Source organism: Trematomus bernacchii, unplaced genomic scaffold (assembly GCF_902827165.1).
Source record: "Trematomus bernacchii unplaced genomic scaffold, fTreBer1.1, whole genome shotgun sequence".
Lineage (NCBI taxonomy): Eukaryota > Metazoa > Chordata > Actinopteri > Perciformes > Nototheniidae > Trematomus > Trematomus bernacchii.
The window spans coordinates 8249705-8264671 of record NW_022987513.1 but is presented as its reverse complement, the minus strand read 5'-3'; the positions used below and the strand labels follow the sequence as shown (position 1 = coordinate 8264671).

At 42.6% G+C, this 14967-nt stretch overlaps 1 protein-coding gene across 2 annotated transcripts in view; it reads left to right on the top strand.

Annotated features, from left to right (window-relative positions):
- The window catches only part of LOC117468880 (Down syndrome cell adhesion molecule-like protein 1 homolog), a 56964-nt gene that overhangs the window by 16059 nt on the left and 25938 nt on the right, over positions 1–14967 (top strand). For both annotated transcript variants that reach the window (XM_034113247.1, XM_034113255.1), the window contains exons 4-5: positions 14358–14504; positions 14590–14868. In XM_034113247.1, coding sequence (XP_033969138.1) covers positions 14358–14504; positions 14590–14868 — 426 coding nt within the window. The remainder of the gene's footprint in view (positions 1–14357; positions 14505–14589; positions 14869–14967) is intronic.

Below are 14967 nucleotides of genomic sequence, written 5' to 3'. Positions count from 1 at the left end.
GCAAACAGCAAGTCAAAGCACTCAACCATCACTGAATTAAATAGGATGGTTTCTATTTTCCAGCTGCAAGTGTGTGCACAAAGGATTAGTGCTGGAGATTTCATTAGTTTCTAAACATAGATTTTGTTTACAGACGTGTTTGTTTACATTTCAGGTGCCTTCTATGAGAGGTATTGATGGCTTAATGTCATCTACCTTTTTAGAGGGACATTTAAACCATCACAGTTCCTTCCTCTGTGTCTCCTCACTGATTCCTCACCCTCAGAATTAAAAAAAGAAAAAGATCAGAAAAGGGGCTAGGGGTGTAAATCACAAATGTCATCACGATACAAAATAGTTTGACAACGATACAATATTTGACAATGTTAAATATAGCTGCCACAATATGATTTTGTTTTGGTTTAGATCAAGGGTCACCGGTTGGTATCGGAGGATATCTTATGGCCATTTAACAAAATCAATTACAATTAAATCAACACGAAAAACTTGCAACTAAAATATGATTCAACATTTGTATTACTCTGCTTTTCCAGACATTTAAATGAAAGACAACCTATTCCTTTCTCACGTTTAGGCACGGTTTGAATATTTAGTAAGAAGATGTGCTTGGATGTAAATGATGACTCAGACTTGCAGTTTAAAAATAAATGTATCAAGGATTTCGCTTGGCAGATGATAATGGTTGTTGATCTTTAAATCAACGTATCAATCCAAATCTATGTATTGTTACACCCGACTCGTAAAACTTTTTTTTTTACGCCACCCTCACCACCTACCTGTGCCTTTGCACGGAGGAATCGCTGTGTGTATCAGCAGCCTGATCACATACCAGTCTGAAGGTTGAGTTGATGACATAACATAACGCAGCCATGCCCTCTGAACCCCAACAGGTTCCATTTATTCAAACACACGTCACCCATCTGGAGCTGTGTGTGTGTGTGTGTGTGTGTGTGTGTGTGTGTGTGTGTGTGTGTGTGTGTGTGTGTGTGTGTGTGTGTGTGTGTGTGTGTGTGTGTGTGTGTGTGTGTGTGTGTGTGTGTGTGTGTGTGTGTGTGTGTGTGTGTGTGTGTGTGTGTGTGTGTGTGTGTGTGTGTGTGTGTGTGTGTGTGTGTGTGTGTGTGTGTGTGTGTGTGTGTGTGTGTGTGTGTGTGTCCTTCCCTGTCCCACTTTCCTGTCCAGCCAGGACAGTGAGAGGCTTTAGGAGGGGAGGGGTGCAGGCAGACTGACCTATTTCCCTCTCACTTCCCCGTCCCATGCCATCTCTGTAGTTAAGCTTTGTGTGTGTGTGTGTGGGTGGGTGTGTGACCCTCATGAGACAATGGAAGCCTGCGAGTCTGAGCAGTGATCTGAAGGAGGAGAGCTGGAGCGCAGACAGAGAGATGGAGGGTCTATGGACAGGAATGAAAAACAACAGTGGGACACAGGGAGGGTTCAGCCTGCAGATCGAAGCGTCAGTCTAACCAGCAGAAAGCTAATGAGAGGCTCCGATGAATAAAGACTGGACCAGCAGATGGCTGCGGCCACATGGTGGTCCATAGAAGATGCCCAACCATGCTCCATCTCATCCACCTGCCACACAGTTTGGCCTTGTGCATGTGTTTGCACAGTCATTTAATAGACATGCCCATAAAACCCAGAGATGAAAAGGAGTAATAGAAGGAAACAATAGCAGTTTATAGATAGACTGCACAATAAATGAACATTATATCAAAATGTCAATATTGGCTAGTGCAATATTCAAACTGCAGGAAGCAAACTATTTGTTAAAAGGAAACCATGTGTTAAGATATAATATTATTGTGGAGCTGAGGAGATATACCAGCCTATAGATCGCCTTAACAAAACATATTTCCAGGTTTTGTACAGATAGTTTAAAAAAAAAATCTCACCATATTATTTAAATACATTTTCAGTGATAATGACAATTACGATGCAAAAATGATCAACCCCGAAATATCCTGAATCAAATTGATATGCACCTATCTTCTCAATTTCTCTCCATACTGCCACTCCATCTTTTTTTGTTCCCTTTGTCAAATTACACAATGCACACGAGTGTTTTGCATGCATATAGTCCATTAACAGATGCTCTTCCTCTCTACATTTCCAGAAATCTGGGAGGGAAGCTGTATTCGATCTACTCAGTCTAGTTAAATCCCTGTTGTATTGAAAATAAGGCCGGGTGAACCTGCGTTTAACCTGTCAGTGTGTAAGTGCTGAGTTATCAGGCCTTATTGTGAACTTGGATCCTAATGGGCGTCACCGGGTGGTGAGGTCACTTACAGGCTACATTACAGATCAATCTTCTGCCCCTGGGGTCCCTGCTGGAAGTCAAGCGGTTCAACAGACACACACGCATACACACAATTGGCTTTAATTGGAAACACCTGGAGAGTTGAGGTTATATATTTTGTAGGATATGAAAGTTACAATAACTAAACTGATTAGTTTGCAGTCACTTGAGTTTGAACATGATGAATTGAGTGGTGCGCCGTCCCTCCACTTTTGGTTTGAAGGACTTCATCACTGTGTATTAACTAGGCTGCACCTATAGCTACTTTTTTAATCGATTCATCTGCTGATTGTTTTCTTGCTTTGGTATTGTCTAAAAGAAATGTCTGCAAAATGTCTGTTAAAATTACCAGATTGCGAAAGGGACTCCAGAGAAAAATATAAAATCATCACAAACCAAAAGACGGAACCAGCCAGAAAAAAAATCCAAATATGAGTAATAGATTATCAAAAATAGTTGGCAATCTATTTTCTATTGACTGATTTTAGAGAATATAAACTTTAGTTATCCCCGTAACGAAATTGCAAAAGTGTCATAGCAGCAAGAGCAATAACAGTTAAACAGAATTGGTCAAGTATTTATGAATGAATTGACTATTTGCATGTCTTAAGCACATTTTCAAACGATTACGACGATTTAGTTTTATTTTTTATCAAGAAAATAGTTGGCCAAATACCTAATTTAAAAAAATATATATGTTGAGATATTCAAAGCTACTGGCAATGTTCTTCTTCTTAATGAAGTGTATAATAAAGTGCTCCCCATACAACTGGTTTGATAGAAAGATAGCTCAAGTCTACTAGATTTTAGGTAAAAGAACTAGGTTGCTGATTGGGCCTTTTTAATTATACAATATATAAAGGTATAAATATAAAATATATTTTATGTTTACATACAAGTTCACCTTGATAAATGGTAAACAAATCTATAATTCTGAATGTTTATATACTTATATATTATTTACTTAGACACTCCAATGTGTATTTGACGATTCTGACACTATTGTAGATATAACCCGTTCCCACAAGCACTTATACAGCAGCTTTTCCTCTGTGATTAAAAAGTTGCTGCCATCATAAGGCTCCAGCCAGGTGCAGTGAGGAGAGAGGTGACAAAGGCGGAGGGACCTCATGGAGAGCGGCGGTGTGTAAGGACACGACTTCTGTTTGTAAATCTGTGCTTTTGCACTCAGAGCAGGAATACATTAATAGATACACTTGTCTGGGACACAGCAGACTCTTGTAAACACCGGGCTGACACACACACTTACTCCTGCAAAGTACAAATGTACAAGCCTGCCCCTTACACACGCACACACACACATCTTCCTCAAAAGTAACACAATAAAGCCATTTTCAGGTTTTGCATGAGGCTGCCTGAATATGGAGCGCTCATTAAACATTAACTCGGGATACATTAAGGCTCCGCGCTGCTGTGGGACGGCTGTGTGTTGTTGTGCAGCAGGACGTGGTGTGACAGCGGAGGACAGCGAGCACGTGGCGTCCCCGGGGCTCATTGAACACAACCCCATCGACTGCTGCCCTCTGTCACCCCCACCCTCCAGTCTCACACAATCCCTCCCTCACCTCTCCCCCTCCCCTCTGCTGCTGCCTCTGTCCCACATGGCACACAGCATGGCCATGGGGGTGAGTGGGGGACATTAAAGACTGAATCACGCAGATGACGGTGCCGCTATTACGTGCAAACACATGCAAACATTTGGCGGTAACACCACAACCTAACAATGAGCAGCTCCTTGTAAAATCTTAATGAAAAAACAACATGGAAATGTATTCATTTTTTAATCCAGTTTCCAATGGGACTAGAGAAGTCACTTGTTCTGCAGTTTCTTCACCTCAGTCCACTCTTTTTTTTTTTACTTTCTCTGAATATTTTTGCCCCTGCCCCAGTGTGCTGACAGCGACTGAGAGCCGGACAGGAACAGATGGGATGCTGGCAGCCATCTTTTACTCAGTTGGTTGAGTAGGCACGTGGGTGGGTGTGTGAATTAGCACAAACAAGTGTGTGTGTGTCTATGTGTGTGTGTTCAAGGGGCACAATAGGCATAATTATCTCTGCTTGAGAGGTCCCAGTTTGGGGGGGGGGTGGGGGTGGCCGGCGTGGAGAGGCGGAGTTCAACAATGGCTCAACCACGGGCTTTGTGTGTACAGAGCAGAGGGCTGACAAGTGTCGGCTATTATTGACTATTTACACACTACTACACACGCCTGCTCACGTGCACGTAACACGGGAACGTACACACTCTTATCGCCGCCGTCGCTCTCTCGTGCCTCTTTTTCTCTTTGTGACTCCATCAAACACACTCAGGCTGGCACACACATGCAGCATGAGCATGTTTACAGTGCATCAGTGTATCAGTGTCAATCAGTGTAAGAGGGAGAGATGGGGAAGCCCCTGCGAGCGCATCACTCTGACAGAAATCTGGCCACTATCTCACCCTTTAAGCCAGCCTGTGTTAGAAATATTCAACTGAGAGAGAAGGAGAGTTGAGGAAGTCTGATTTGGATTGGTGCACTTCTTAACGTGTGCCTTACAATGTTATAATAGTTTAATATGTTCAGCTTTTTACATTATTTATGAAAACGTCACTTTTTGGACTTGCAGGGACAAAACTGCTGAAATATGATTGAAGTTAAAAATAAATGAGGATAAGAAAAGAGAGATTGTTGGGTACGTTTTAATTGACACGGAACTTTACTTTGTATTTCTTTTACCATTCTTGGAAAGCACCTTGTTATTTTGAAAAGAAAGCTGCAATACAAATAGAGTTTATCATTATTATTGCACAATTCAGAATGTCATCAGAAGCTCAACACCACATGTTAAATTGTGAGTATATCATGTTCATTTAATAATAATATCATACACTTATGTACAAAAGTGTATTATCAAGGAATCATTTGTCTTCTTAAAGATCTCAGGTCACATTGCCCGGTCTTTCTCTCCCCATATTATCACCATTGTGAAATGTTTTAGTATATAATCAGAAGAAAGAAACCAACATATTTCTTACTACTCACTCTGTAAAGGATAGATGTTAATCTGCACCACATCCTCAGGAAAAGTGAAAGCATGCCGGCTTGTGTCAAGGCTTAGAGTAAAGAGTCGGAGGGTTTATGTGGCCAGGATTGGGTTAAGAAATAGGATTTCACTAAGGAGGTTTTACCACTTTCCTCCCGCTTTCTTCTACTCTTTTGTTTAGGCTAGCGAACGAAGGATTAGCGCAAGGAGATTACAGCAGGCTCTACTAAGAAATAGTATTTAAGGAAATGCTTCTTTATTCGCAGCAGCGGTAAGGAGTTGGGTTCTAATTTCCCCTTTAGTCTCCATTTCTCAGTAGGAAAGATTTTCTCTCAAATCCTGTCAGAACTTCTTGTGTGGTTGCACACATTTCCATCCGATTTCATGGGATTATGAAAAACGTTCTTACGTATCTATATGATTACATTTAGATACCTATAATGTATAATGTAGATAAGGAAAGAAAGGTGTGTCAGAGCCTAATATTAGGCCCAAAATAGATATTCTCTATTGTGATTCATTCTTTTCTAGAGTGATATATTTGCATTTTAGTGACCCTGATGGGCAGATTTCTTTTTACAATGTTTCTGTGAAAGCATCTGGTCGCCGGGGACCATGAGAAGACATGATCAGGGATCAAATGGGATCCCCGGTGGTCATCCAAGTGCCATGTTCCTACATGACCTCTTAATCAGACCTATTGATCCGCCTCACTATTAGCTGTCCAAACACACATAAAGGTCAGATCAGCACTGCGGGCCGTGATTGACGGCAGCGGAGCGGGAAGGTAAGGGAGGTTAGCGGCGCCGCGACGCTGCTTTCAGGTTCAGAAAAGTGTAAGGAAGAGGTTGTGATGTTTCTCAGCTGCTTTTCTTTGTGTGTCTGTATGTACATAGTGAATATCATGTGTAAGCAAGTCAATAATTCAGCATGGTAACAGCATGGGAGTTGTTTGCTCTCTCTGTTTCTCTCTTCAGTGGAACTCAGTTAATATTTCAGTCAATAATTCAGCGTGTTGGATTTACAATAGGGATGACACAGAGCAGATAGCAGGCATTACTTTTTTGTGGATCAATAACATAAAAGAACAGCGTCAGTCGCATTTTAAAGCAGGGTCTTTTTCACTCAAAAATGTACGTTTGTTATTGGGCAGGAGTGAAATAAGGATGTTTTCCTGCGAATAATTGGTGTGAATATGAATGTACAGTACTGTGTGATCAGTAAGAAATGTAATGGTACAGTACCAACATGTAAAATATGCACACTTTGCCAGGTCTTTGAAAGTGCTGGAGCACAATCCATAATTTCCTATCAATAGTACTGTCAATTATTATTTTACTCACAGTGCTGTACATTTACAACACAATTTTGTTTATATACTTATACTCCACCACATCTCAGAAGACAGTATTGTGCCGTTAACTCCACGGCTTTTTTGGACACTTTGCATATTCAGACACATATTATCAATACATTTTACATTATTATTATTATTATAGATTAAACTACCCAACAGTGTATAACTTCCTATTGACTAATCACACTCATTTAAATGCTGTCTTTATGTTAAGAAATCAGTAGTAATTTTAATACAGTAAATATTGCTGATAATACATACTTTTTATTAAGTAAGGTTTTCATTACAGGACTTGTGTTTCTTATTGTAGTGTAAATAATTACTTTTTTCACCGCAACATTTTTTTAAATCGGAAGAACTTTGCCCACCACCTTTATTGTGTATGTTACAGTTAATATCTCTGTTGTTGTTATTGTCGATGACGATCAGGTCTGCGCTTTAATTTAAGTGAATGGGAGATTGTGACGTTTGATACTGTTATTCTGAGTGCATTTATAGTCAGTTGGCGTGCTGTGAGGGATTTCAACTGTGGTAAACAATGTAAACGTGTGTGTGTGTGTTTGTGTGTGTGTTTGTGGCAGCAGTTAAGCTTTCTATCTTTCTCTCTCTCTCTATGCTGGGCAGTGACACTCCTCTGCCACCAGCACTCTAATAGGGAGGGACCAGGCCGCTCACTCAGTCCCGCTAATGCAGCTCACTGCCCCGGGCCATGGCCTAAGCCTGAGTGTACACACACACACACACACACACACACACACACACACACACACACACACACACACACACACACACACACACACACACACACACACACACACACACACACACACACACACACACACACACACACACACACACACACACACACACACACACACACACACACACACACACACACACACACACACACACACACACACACACAGGATGGCGTGTAGACACACACCGTATCTCCAACACCGTCTCTTATCTAGAGCTGAATCAAAACAAGGTGGAGGGGCTTTTTGGTGCCGGATGTTAACTTTGACATGTCACCTTTTTAAAAGAACAGTTACTTCTGCCTCATGCTAATAACAGTTCAATAAGACATTATGGGATATCCAGTTGAAGGTGTTTGGACCATCGGTGGCACACTTATGTTGCGGTGCATAGGGGTGTGTGTGTGTGTGTGTGTATGTATGTGGTTTCTCTCTCCCGGGACTCTCATTATCACTGCTGTCCCAGATGTCACCAAGCACATGAAACACACGTCATGAATAATGGAGTCCTATTTCTACATCTCTCCCCATTTCTCTCCTATCCTCCCACCCTCTTCCCCTCCATCCCTCGTTTCCTCTGATGCTCCTACTGATGCTTAATCTCCTCGGCGCTCCCTCTATCTGAGATGGTCCATTTAGCTTTATGCAGTGTCGTCGGCCTGTCTGCTTAGGACGGCTTTATGGGGGGGAACATGGCGTCTCCGCGGCATTGCGTTGAGTTATATCCACGCAAACGACGTCTTTTGCATACGATCACTTTTTATGTCTGTCCTCCACTGGCCGTTCAGCAGATAGGTCGCCAGCCATTCCCCCCCCCACCCACCCTCAATGCATCATCCCCTCCCCCCAGTGTTTACTGTTTAAAGTCACACAGGGGCAAATTGGGACAGAGCAGTCAAGTGAAGCAGAAGAGACGTGGTCCCATCGCACCGGACTCTGTCTGTCTCTCTCTCTCTCTCTCTCTCTCTCTCTCCCCCCCCCCCACCTCTACCTCCACCTTTTTCTCTGCTCCTCACCTCTGTCCCATCAACTTTTCCCTCCTCTCGGGGTGAGTGGGTGCACAACAGAGTGGCGAGGGGCCGGGCATGGAGAGAGTGATTGAGGGACGAGGTAAGCAGTCAGAATTGGTTAGGAAAGAGGACAGCAGTTAGGATTAGACAGTGAAGCGTGGCTTTTTAATGAAAACATGACAGAGCTGTGCGGCTCCTTCTACGTCCTCGTCCCCGCTTCCAGAAACATGAACAAGCGGCCAGATGAGAAGCGAGAGTGGATCGAGTGCTGAGATTCAGATATTGCTCATGCAGTGTGAGTCTTAACTGGCAGCGCGTCTCGTGCTCCGTCTGAACAGTTTGGTCGTGTTAACAAAGTCTCTTTTATGGAGGAGATGCAGAGGGGTGGGCTCCCGTTGCACAATTAGTTGTTACACATCAGTTGTGCCAATAAAACCTGCTTTGAATGTGAATTGAAGGGAGTTAAGAGGGCGCCATTCATAGATGTTAAGTAAGTGTGCGGCAGAATAAAAGCCAGGGAAGTGTATATATTTAATTGGTTGACACCTGCTTCTACTTGGGCTTTTTAATGTACACAGCAGCGAGAGGGGAGAGAGCAAAGGGAGGGTGGAGTGGGCACGCGCTTTGAATACAGATGCAACACCCCTTTTTTTGCATAAAGGTCTAAAAGGAGGGGAGAACACAGACGTGGACTGTTATCTCCTCCACAGTTTGCCCTCCATCTTCCCCTTTGCTTTCCTCCCCTACTGTCTTTTCTTCCCTCTCATTCCTCTCTAAATCAACTCATTCAGCACGACAGCACTGATTTTCATGCTTTAACACATTCCTCTACTGCAAAACTGGACCACTGCCATTCCCTGACTCCACTGGGCTAATTTTATAACGTAGTTTGTTATTTTTCACTCCAGCCGGGGAATATTTGTTGTCCTATTTCGAGCCCGGTAGGTGTTTCTGTGTGTGTTTGTGCCTGGCGTGTCTGCATTTGTGAGCACAACCCAGCACCGCAGAGAGAGAATATCTCCTGAATATATGCTGCGTTATTTTTTCTTTTCCTCTTTCTTCTTCTTTCTGTGACAGTCACAAGTCTTTGATCCGCTCCTCCTCCACTGTCTCTGCTCACCTTCGTTCAAATTCCCTGCAACTTGCCGTTGAGAGCAGGGGTGTAAGGCAAAGAATACATAGTTTTTTCAGATTAGTCAGAATATCGCCCACTTTTTCTATCACAGCGTTCAAAGGATTGTGATTTATATGCTAAATTATTATGACTTACTTAACTTTGACGTCTCTGTGCCATATGTGTTCATTTGGGTTTGTGTGTATCAAAGTTTTGGGGATTCTTTTTTTTATAGGAAAGATTAATTTTTTTATCATTTAAAGGTGGGGTAGGTAAGTTTGAGAAACCGGCTCGAGATACACTTTTTGTTATATTCCATGGAATGCTCTTAACATCCCGATAGCAATGAATATCTTAAGTGCTTTGACAAAAAATCCATAAAAAAAAATCATCTGTGGAAGCTGTAGTACTGTAAAAAGCACGACCAATCATTTTAGCCGGCCCGGCTAAAATAACTGGATGGCCTACCTGCCTGTCAGCCTTCCATCTGTGCACAAACTTATCTCCTGCCCTCATTGGTCATGTGCGCGTTTGTGTGTGTTGGAGGAGGGGCTCTGTAAGGAAGTGGCAGATTTTCTCCGGCTGTGTATTTTCAAATTCTAGCGCACTCGAGCTGGTTTCTCCAAAATGACCTACACCACCTTTAAGTAACATCTTCAAAGCATTTTTGTGATGCATGACTGTTTAGGGTTTATTGCTGAAAGTAAAGTTAAAAGGACTTCATCACAGGAATGTTTTTTGGATCAAAATGTAATGTACCTGGCTTTTTTTGGGAACACATTTCAGGAGAGGAAAATTGCTCAACACCCTTAATTTTTATAACCACTCTCCAATGATCCCTGTGAATTATGAGTATTAGAACATGTGAGTGTGTTTTGTCTCTTTTTAGAGTAAAAATGTAAGCTCACATTTCAGCATAAACAGAGAAAACCCCTTCCTGTCTCTCTTTCGCATCATAATCGTAAACGTAACAAAGTTATTAAAGTCAATTTCCTTTTTTTTTCCTTCTTACTTCTTCTTTAATGGATACAAATGTTGCGCTGCAGGCATCTATCTGAGGATTTGTACTGTTGTTGTTGTGGTGGAGGAGTGGAGCCTCTGACCCTCCGCTGCTTTGCTACATTTTCTCCTTGTGCTAGCTTATAGTCACCATAATGAGCAGTGAAGATACGCTAACCTTCATTTAACAGGGAAAGCCCTTCAAGGCAAGGAACCGCTGCCTTTGACCGTCAACAGTGTTGAGTAAGACGGAGACTCCAGGGATCAGATGGTAGTGCTCTGCCAGGAGGAGAACAGGGATGTGAGTTCGATAGCTCATTAGCCTTTTCCAAACTGATTAGATATGGGGTCCATACCGGGAAATCCCACCGGAATACCAGTGATTTTACTCAGAGCTGTGAGTGCTGCACAATCTCACACTCCATTTGTTCTTTATTGTTGTTCCTTTATACACAGGAAACTCTGTGTTTCAGACGGGTAAGTGTCATTAGATAATTCCTGCTAAGAGAGGAAAAATGCTGTCTCTTAAAATAGACTAGTCTAGTTATAATATGGAAGTTTGCCCCTCTGAAGCATGTAGGTCAGATTCACTTCCAAGAGCCAAATTAGTTTCCTGTTGAGAAGTCCATACAGTTTCCAAACTGCGTAAGGAACTGCCAAACGAACAGGCCGAAAGACATCTTCCAGCTACATTCTGAGAGTCTGGAGGGTTAAAAAGTGAAATAAGTTCCTGTTACTATCCTTAATTTAAGGCACAGCATTGAAAACTGCATTGAAAACCAGCAAACTCTGTGTTGTGTTGTATGTGTTTGGAGAATATTTGTGATTGGATGCAAAAGCTTCTTGCATGTGACGAGCTATATTTAGAAACTTCATACTGATGCGATTTATTTCCAATTCATTACACTGACTTCTTCCACCGTTCTGATTTTCCCATTTACACAACACAGAGGGTTTCACTGATTCGTCCTCGGTGATTGCAAACACGTTGTGCTTTAATAATTGCTGAAAGTACACCGACATCGTAACAGGATGGCAGTGAGAAGACCCTAGCAACAGGGAGAGGAGGAAGAAAGCGTGAGAGTGGGAGGGAGGGGGAAAGATGCAGAACATCAATAAATAATGGCCCCACTGAGGAGGTGGAAATATGGGCCTCGTTATCTTTGCGCCGACGCCTTCATTTGCATGTGAGAAAATGAGGCTGCTACTAACTCTCACACACACGGTGCACTCACACACACATCTCTTGGACCCACACAAGCTACAGTATGTATCCTATTTATAGACTCTATCATTTCCCATTCTCTCTCTCGCACATTTATACTCCATTATTTTCCCCTTTTCTTTTTCTCCTCTTTGGAATTTGTCATAGCAGCAGGTCGGCCTGTTGTGTGATTGCGAGGCCGCTGGCATTTTGTTGGATTGAAAAAATAAAGCGGAAGAAACCCTTTATTGCACAAAAGGTTCGCTAAGGACATACAGTTCGATTCATTTGAGTAATGGCACTCTGACATTTGATACAAACAAACATGGCGTACAGCTCTACCACTTAGATTTTCTCATATAAATCCACCTTTATAAAAAGTGGTTGTTATCGATATAGACTTAAAAAAATCAAATAAAAGATTTCTAAAAACATATAAAAAAATCTTGGCTGGATAAATGGGAAAATATCTTGATTTTGTTCAAAAATAAGTCAATATTAGATTTTTTTATTGTTTTTTTTTATCTGAGAATGACATTTATTTTCCTGTCATGAACATATCTCACCTGACCCAGATATTACAAACTAAGATGATAAAAGTTTCCCTCTGGACCCCATCTGCATCAGGATACGCAAACAGTTTTGCACAATTTCCTCCATGAATGCATCTCATTGAGACTCTGACCGAACTCATACAAAATCCAACAATGTTGACATCCTCTAGGCAACACAGCTTCTTTCAGAGAGCTTATTTCTGGCTGAAAGAGCCATTTATACTTGATGGAAAATACTTAAACCTCTTTTGGTTTCCATCAGAGCTCTTTTGAGGATCCATGAGTGAGTCCATTATTTAACAAGTGGTGAAACCTTTATTGTTTCCTAGGTTTTGGTGTTGCAAAAGAAAATGAACCATTTTTTGGTTTAGAACAATTGAAAACACATTGTCAATACATGGATCAACAAAGCGAGTTTCTGTCTTCAAGTATGTTGGAAAACTTAAATGTGAGGAAAAACTAAGTGTTTGTGTAAAAATGTTTGATACTTGCAAAAAAAAACTGTCAGACTCCCTGGAAAAATTATACAACACGAACAACTGTGACCGTTTTCTCTCGACATCTACATCATCTGCATGTTTTGCTGCAGCTGTGCGTCCCTGTCTATAGTATGTGTGTGTAAAATGCACATTGGCTCAGTTTCTCGTTATCTAGTCAAGTCAGCGTGAATAAAAGCTGAGGGAGCACAGTGATTTAGTAATTAATATTTTACTCTGTCTGCCACTCTGCTTAGAGACTGAGAGAGAGGGAAACGATGAGAGCGTTCACACAAACAGAGATGGAGAGAGTCGACTAAAGAAACACTGATATTCTGATTCTTTGTACAAGCCACGCTCTTAACATGACCAGATAATAATGGAAATAATGTCGTGTGATATGTTTGAATCAGTGTTGCTTCAGAGGGATGCTGCTGAAGACAGAAAGTGTGGCTTTGTCAGATCCAGCTGACTCTCTCCCTCTCTCCCTCTCTCCCTCTCTCCCCCCTGCCTATGTCAGAGTGTTGTGACAGGCGAGTCGTCGGTGTTGTGGGAATAGCAGTCTTAAAGTGCTCATTATCCTGTAAGGCTTCATTCTAGGGGGGCAAACAAAGGCTGCTGTGAAATTGCAGACTGTGCCTCCCTCTCGGGTCATGCGGTATATTCCATGCAAACACATGCACAGTCCATAACTGCTGCCTTCAGTGTTGCTGCTCAAGCACCTCGGCAAGACCCCGACAAACACAGAGCTTGTAGATGAAATATTGATGCTGATAAACACACAGGTGCACCTGAACGAGGCCAGTCCAGCTGCTGGCCTGGAGCTCAGATGCTAAAAGACAGATGCTAAAAAGACACTAGTGATGCTTGCAAACCGAAATGTACCTTATTGTAACCATTTTAAATATATCTCGTTTACAGTGATCTGGCTGATCGCTCAATTTGTAGGAATTCTTCGGAATACATCAGAAGAACAGTTGCATGAGGATACATAGAGCAGTCAAACATATTTCTGTTGCAATATGTTATGTTTGAAATAGTACGTCTTCATTAATGTGCCTCTGGTTTTCCTCCAATCACTGCACACAGCATACACATTAGGTTCTCTAAGTAGCATAACATGCTTGAAAGAGAACAAGCAGCTCTCATTACATAATACAACACTTAATCTTCCACTTTAGACAACACCAAACTTGAAAGACAGAACATTTCAGATAGTTTTTTGATGAAGGTGCATAAGAGCTTTTCATTGTGTGTATAGGGTTGCCGTAAATCTGCCTCTGCGCTGTGTATGGGTGGTGCAAGTGACCGCTGTGTGTCCTCCAGGCCTTGAAAGAGTGCCAGGTTTTGGTAGGCAACATTATCAGGCAGGTACTGCCAACTGTTCAGGCAGCTGTTTGTTCTTAGCACAATACGGTTTTGCAATGAGCACAATGCATTTGTAGCAGAGCGATCATCTTGCTGCAGGTTTCTTACTGCGTGTTTCTGTCTGTCAGCAGTTTTCCTTTGGGGGTATTCATGTAAGTCTTTAATGGATGTGTCTTCCGCAGGTAACAGGTTCTCGCTGACCTCCTTCGGGGCTCTTTACATCTCCGATGTTCAGAAGGAGGACGCCCTCTCCACATACCGGTGCATCACCAGACATAAGTACAGCGGCGAGACGCGCCAAAGCAACGGAGTCAGGCTCTCTGTAATGGGTGAGCAGCCTGTCAGTTTACTCATGATGGACTCATATCACTCTTTGTCTTGAACCAACAAATGACCCCACCTCTTTCCTTCCAGACCCAAACGAGTCCTCCCCTACCATCCTGGACAGTTTCCAAGCAGGCGAGGTGAACGCAGGCCAGAGTATCGAGCTCCCCTGCACAGCGGGAGGGTATCCCACCCCCACGGTGCGCTGGCTAAAAGACGGTCGCCCACTCCCCTCGGACGCCCGCTGGACACGGCGTTTGACGGGGCTGACCATCAGCGACCTGAGGCAGGAGGACAGCGGCAGCTATGCATGCGAGGTCACCAACAGCTTTGGCTCAAAGGAGGTGTCTGGACTGCTTCACGTTATAGGTGGGTGAGCACACACACACACACACACACACACACACACACACACACACACACACACACACACACACACACACACACACACACACACACACACACACA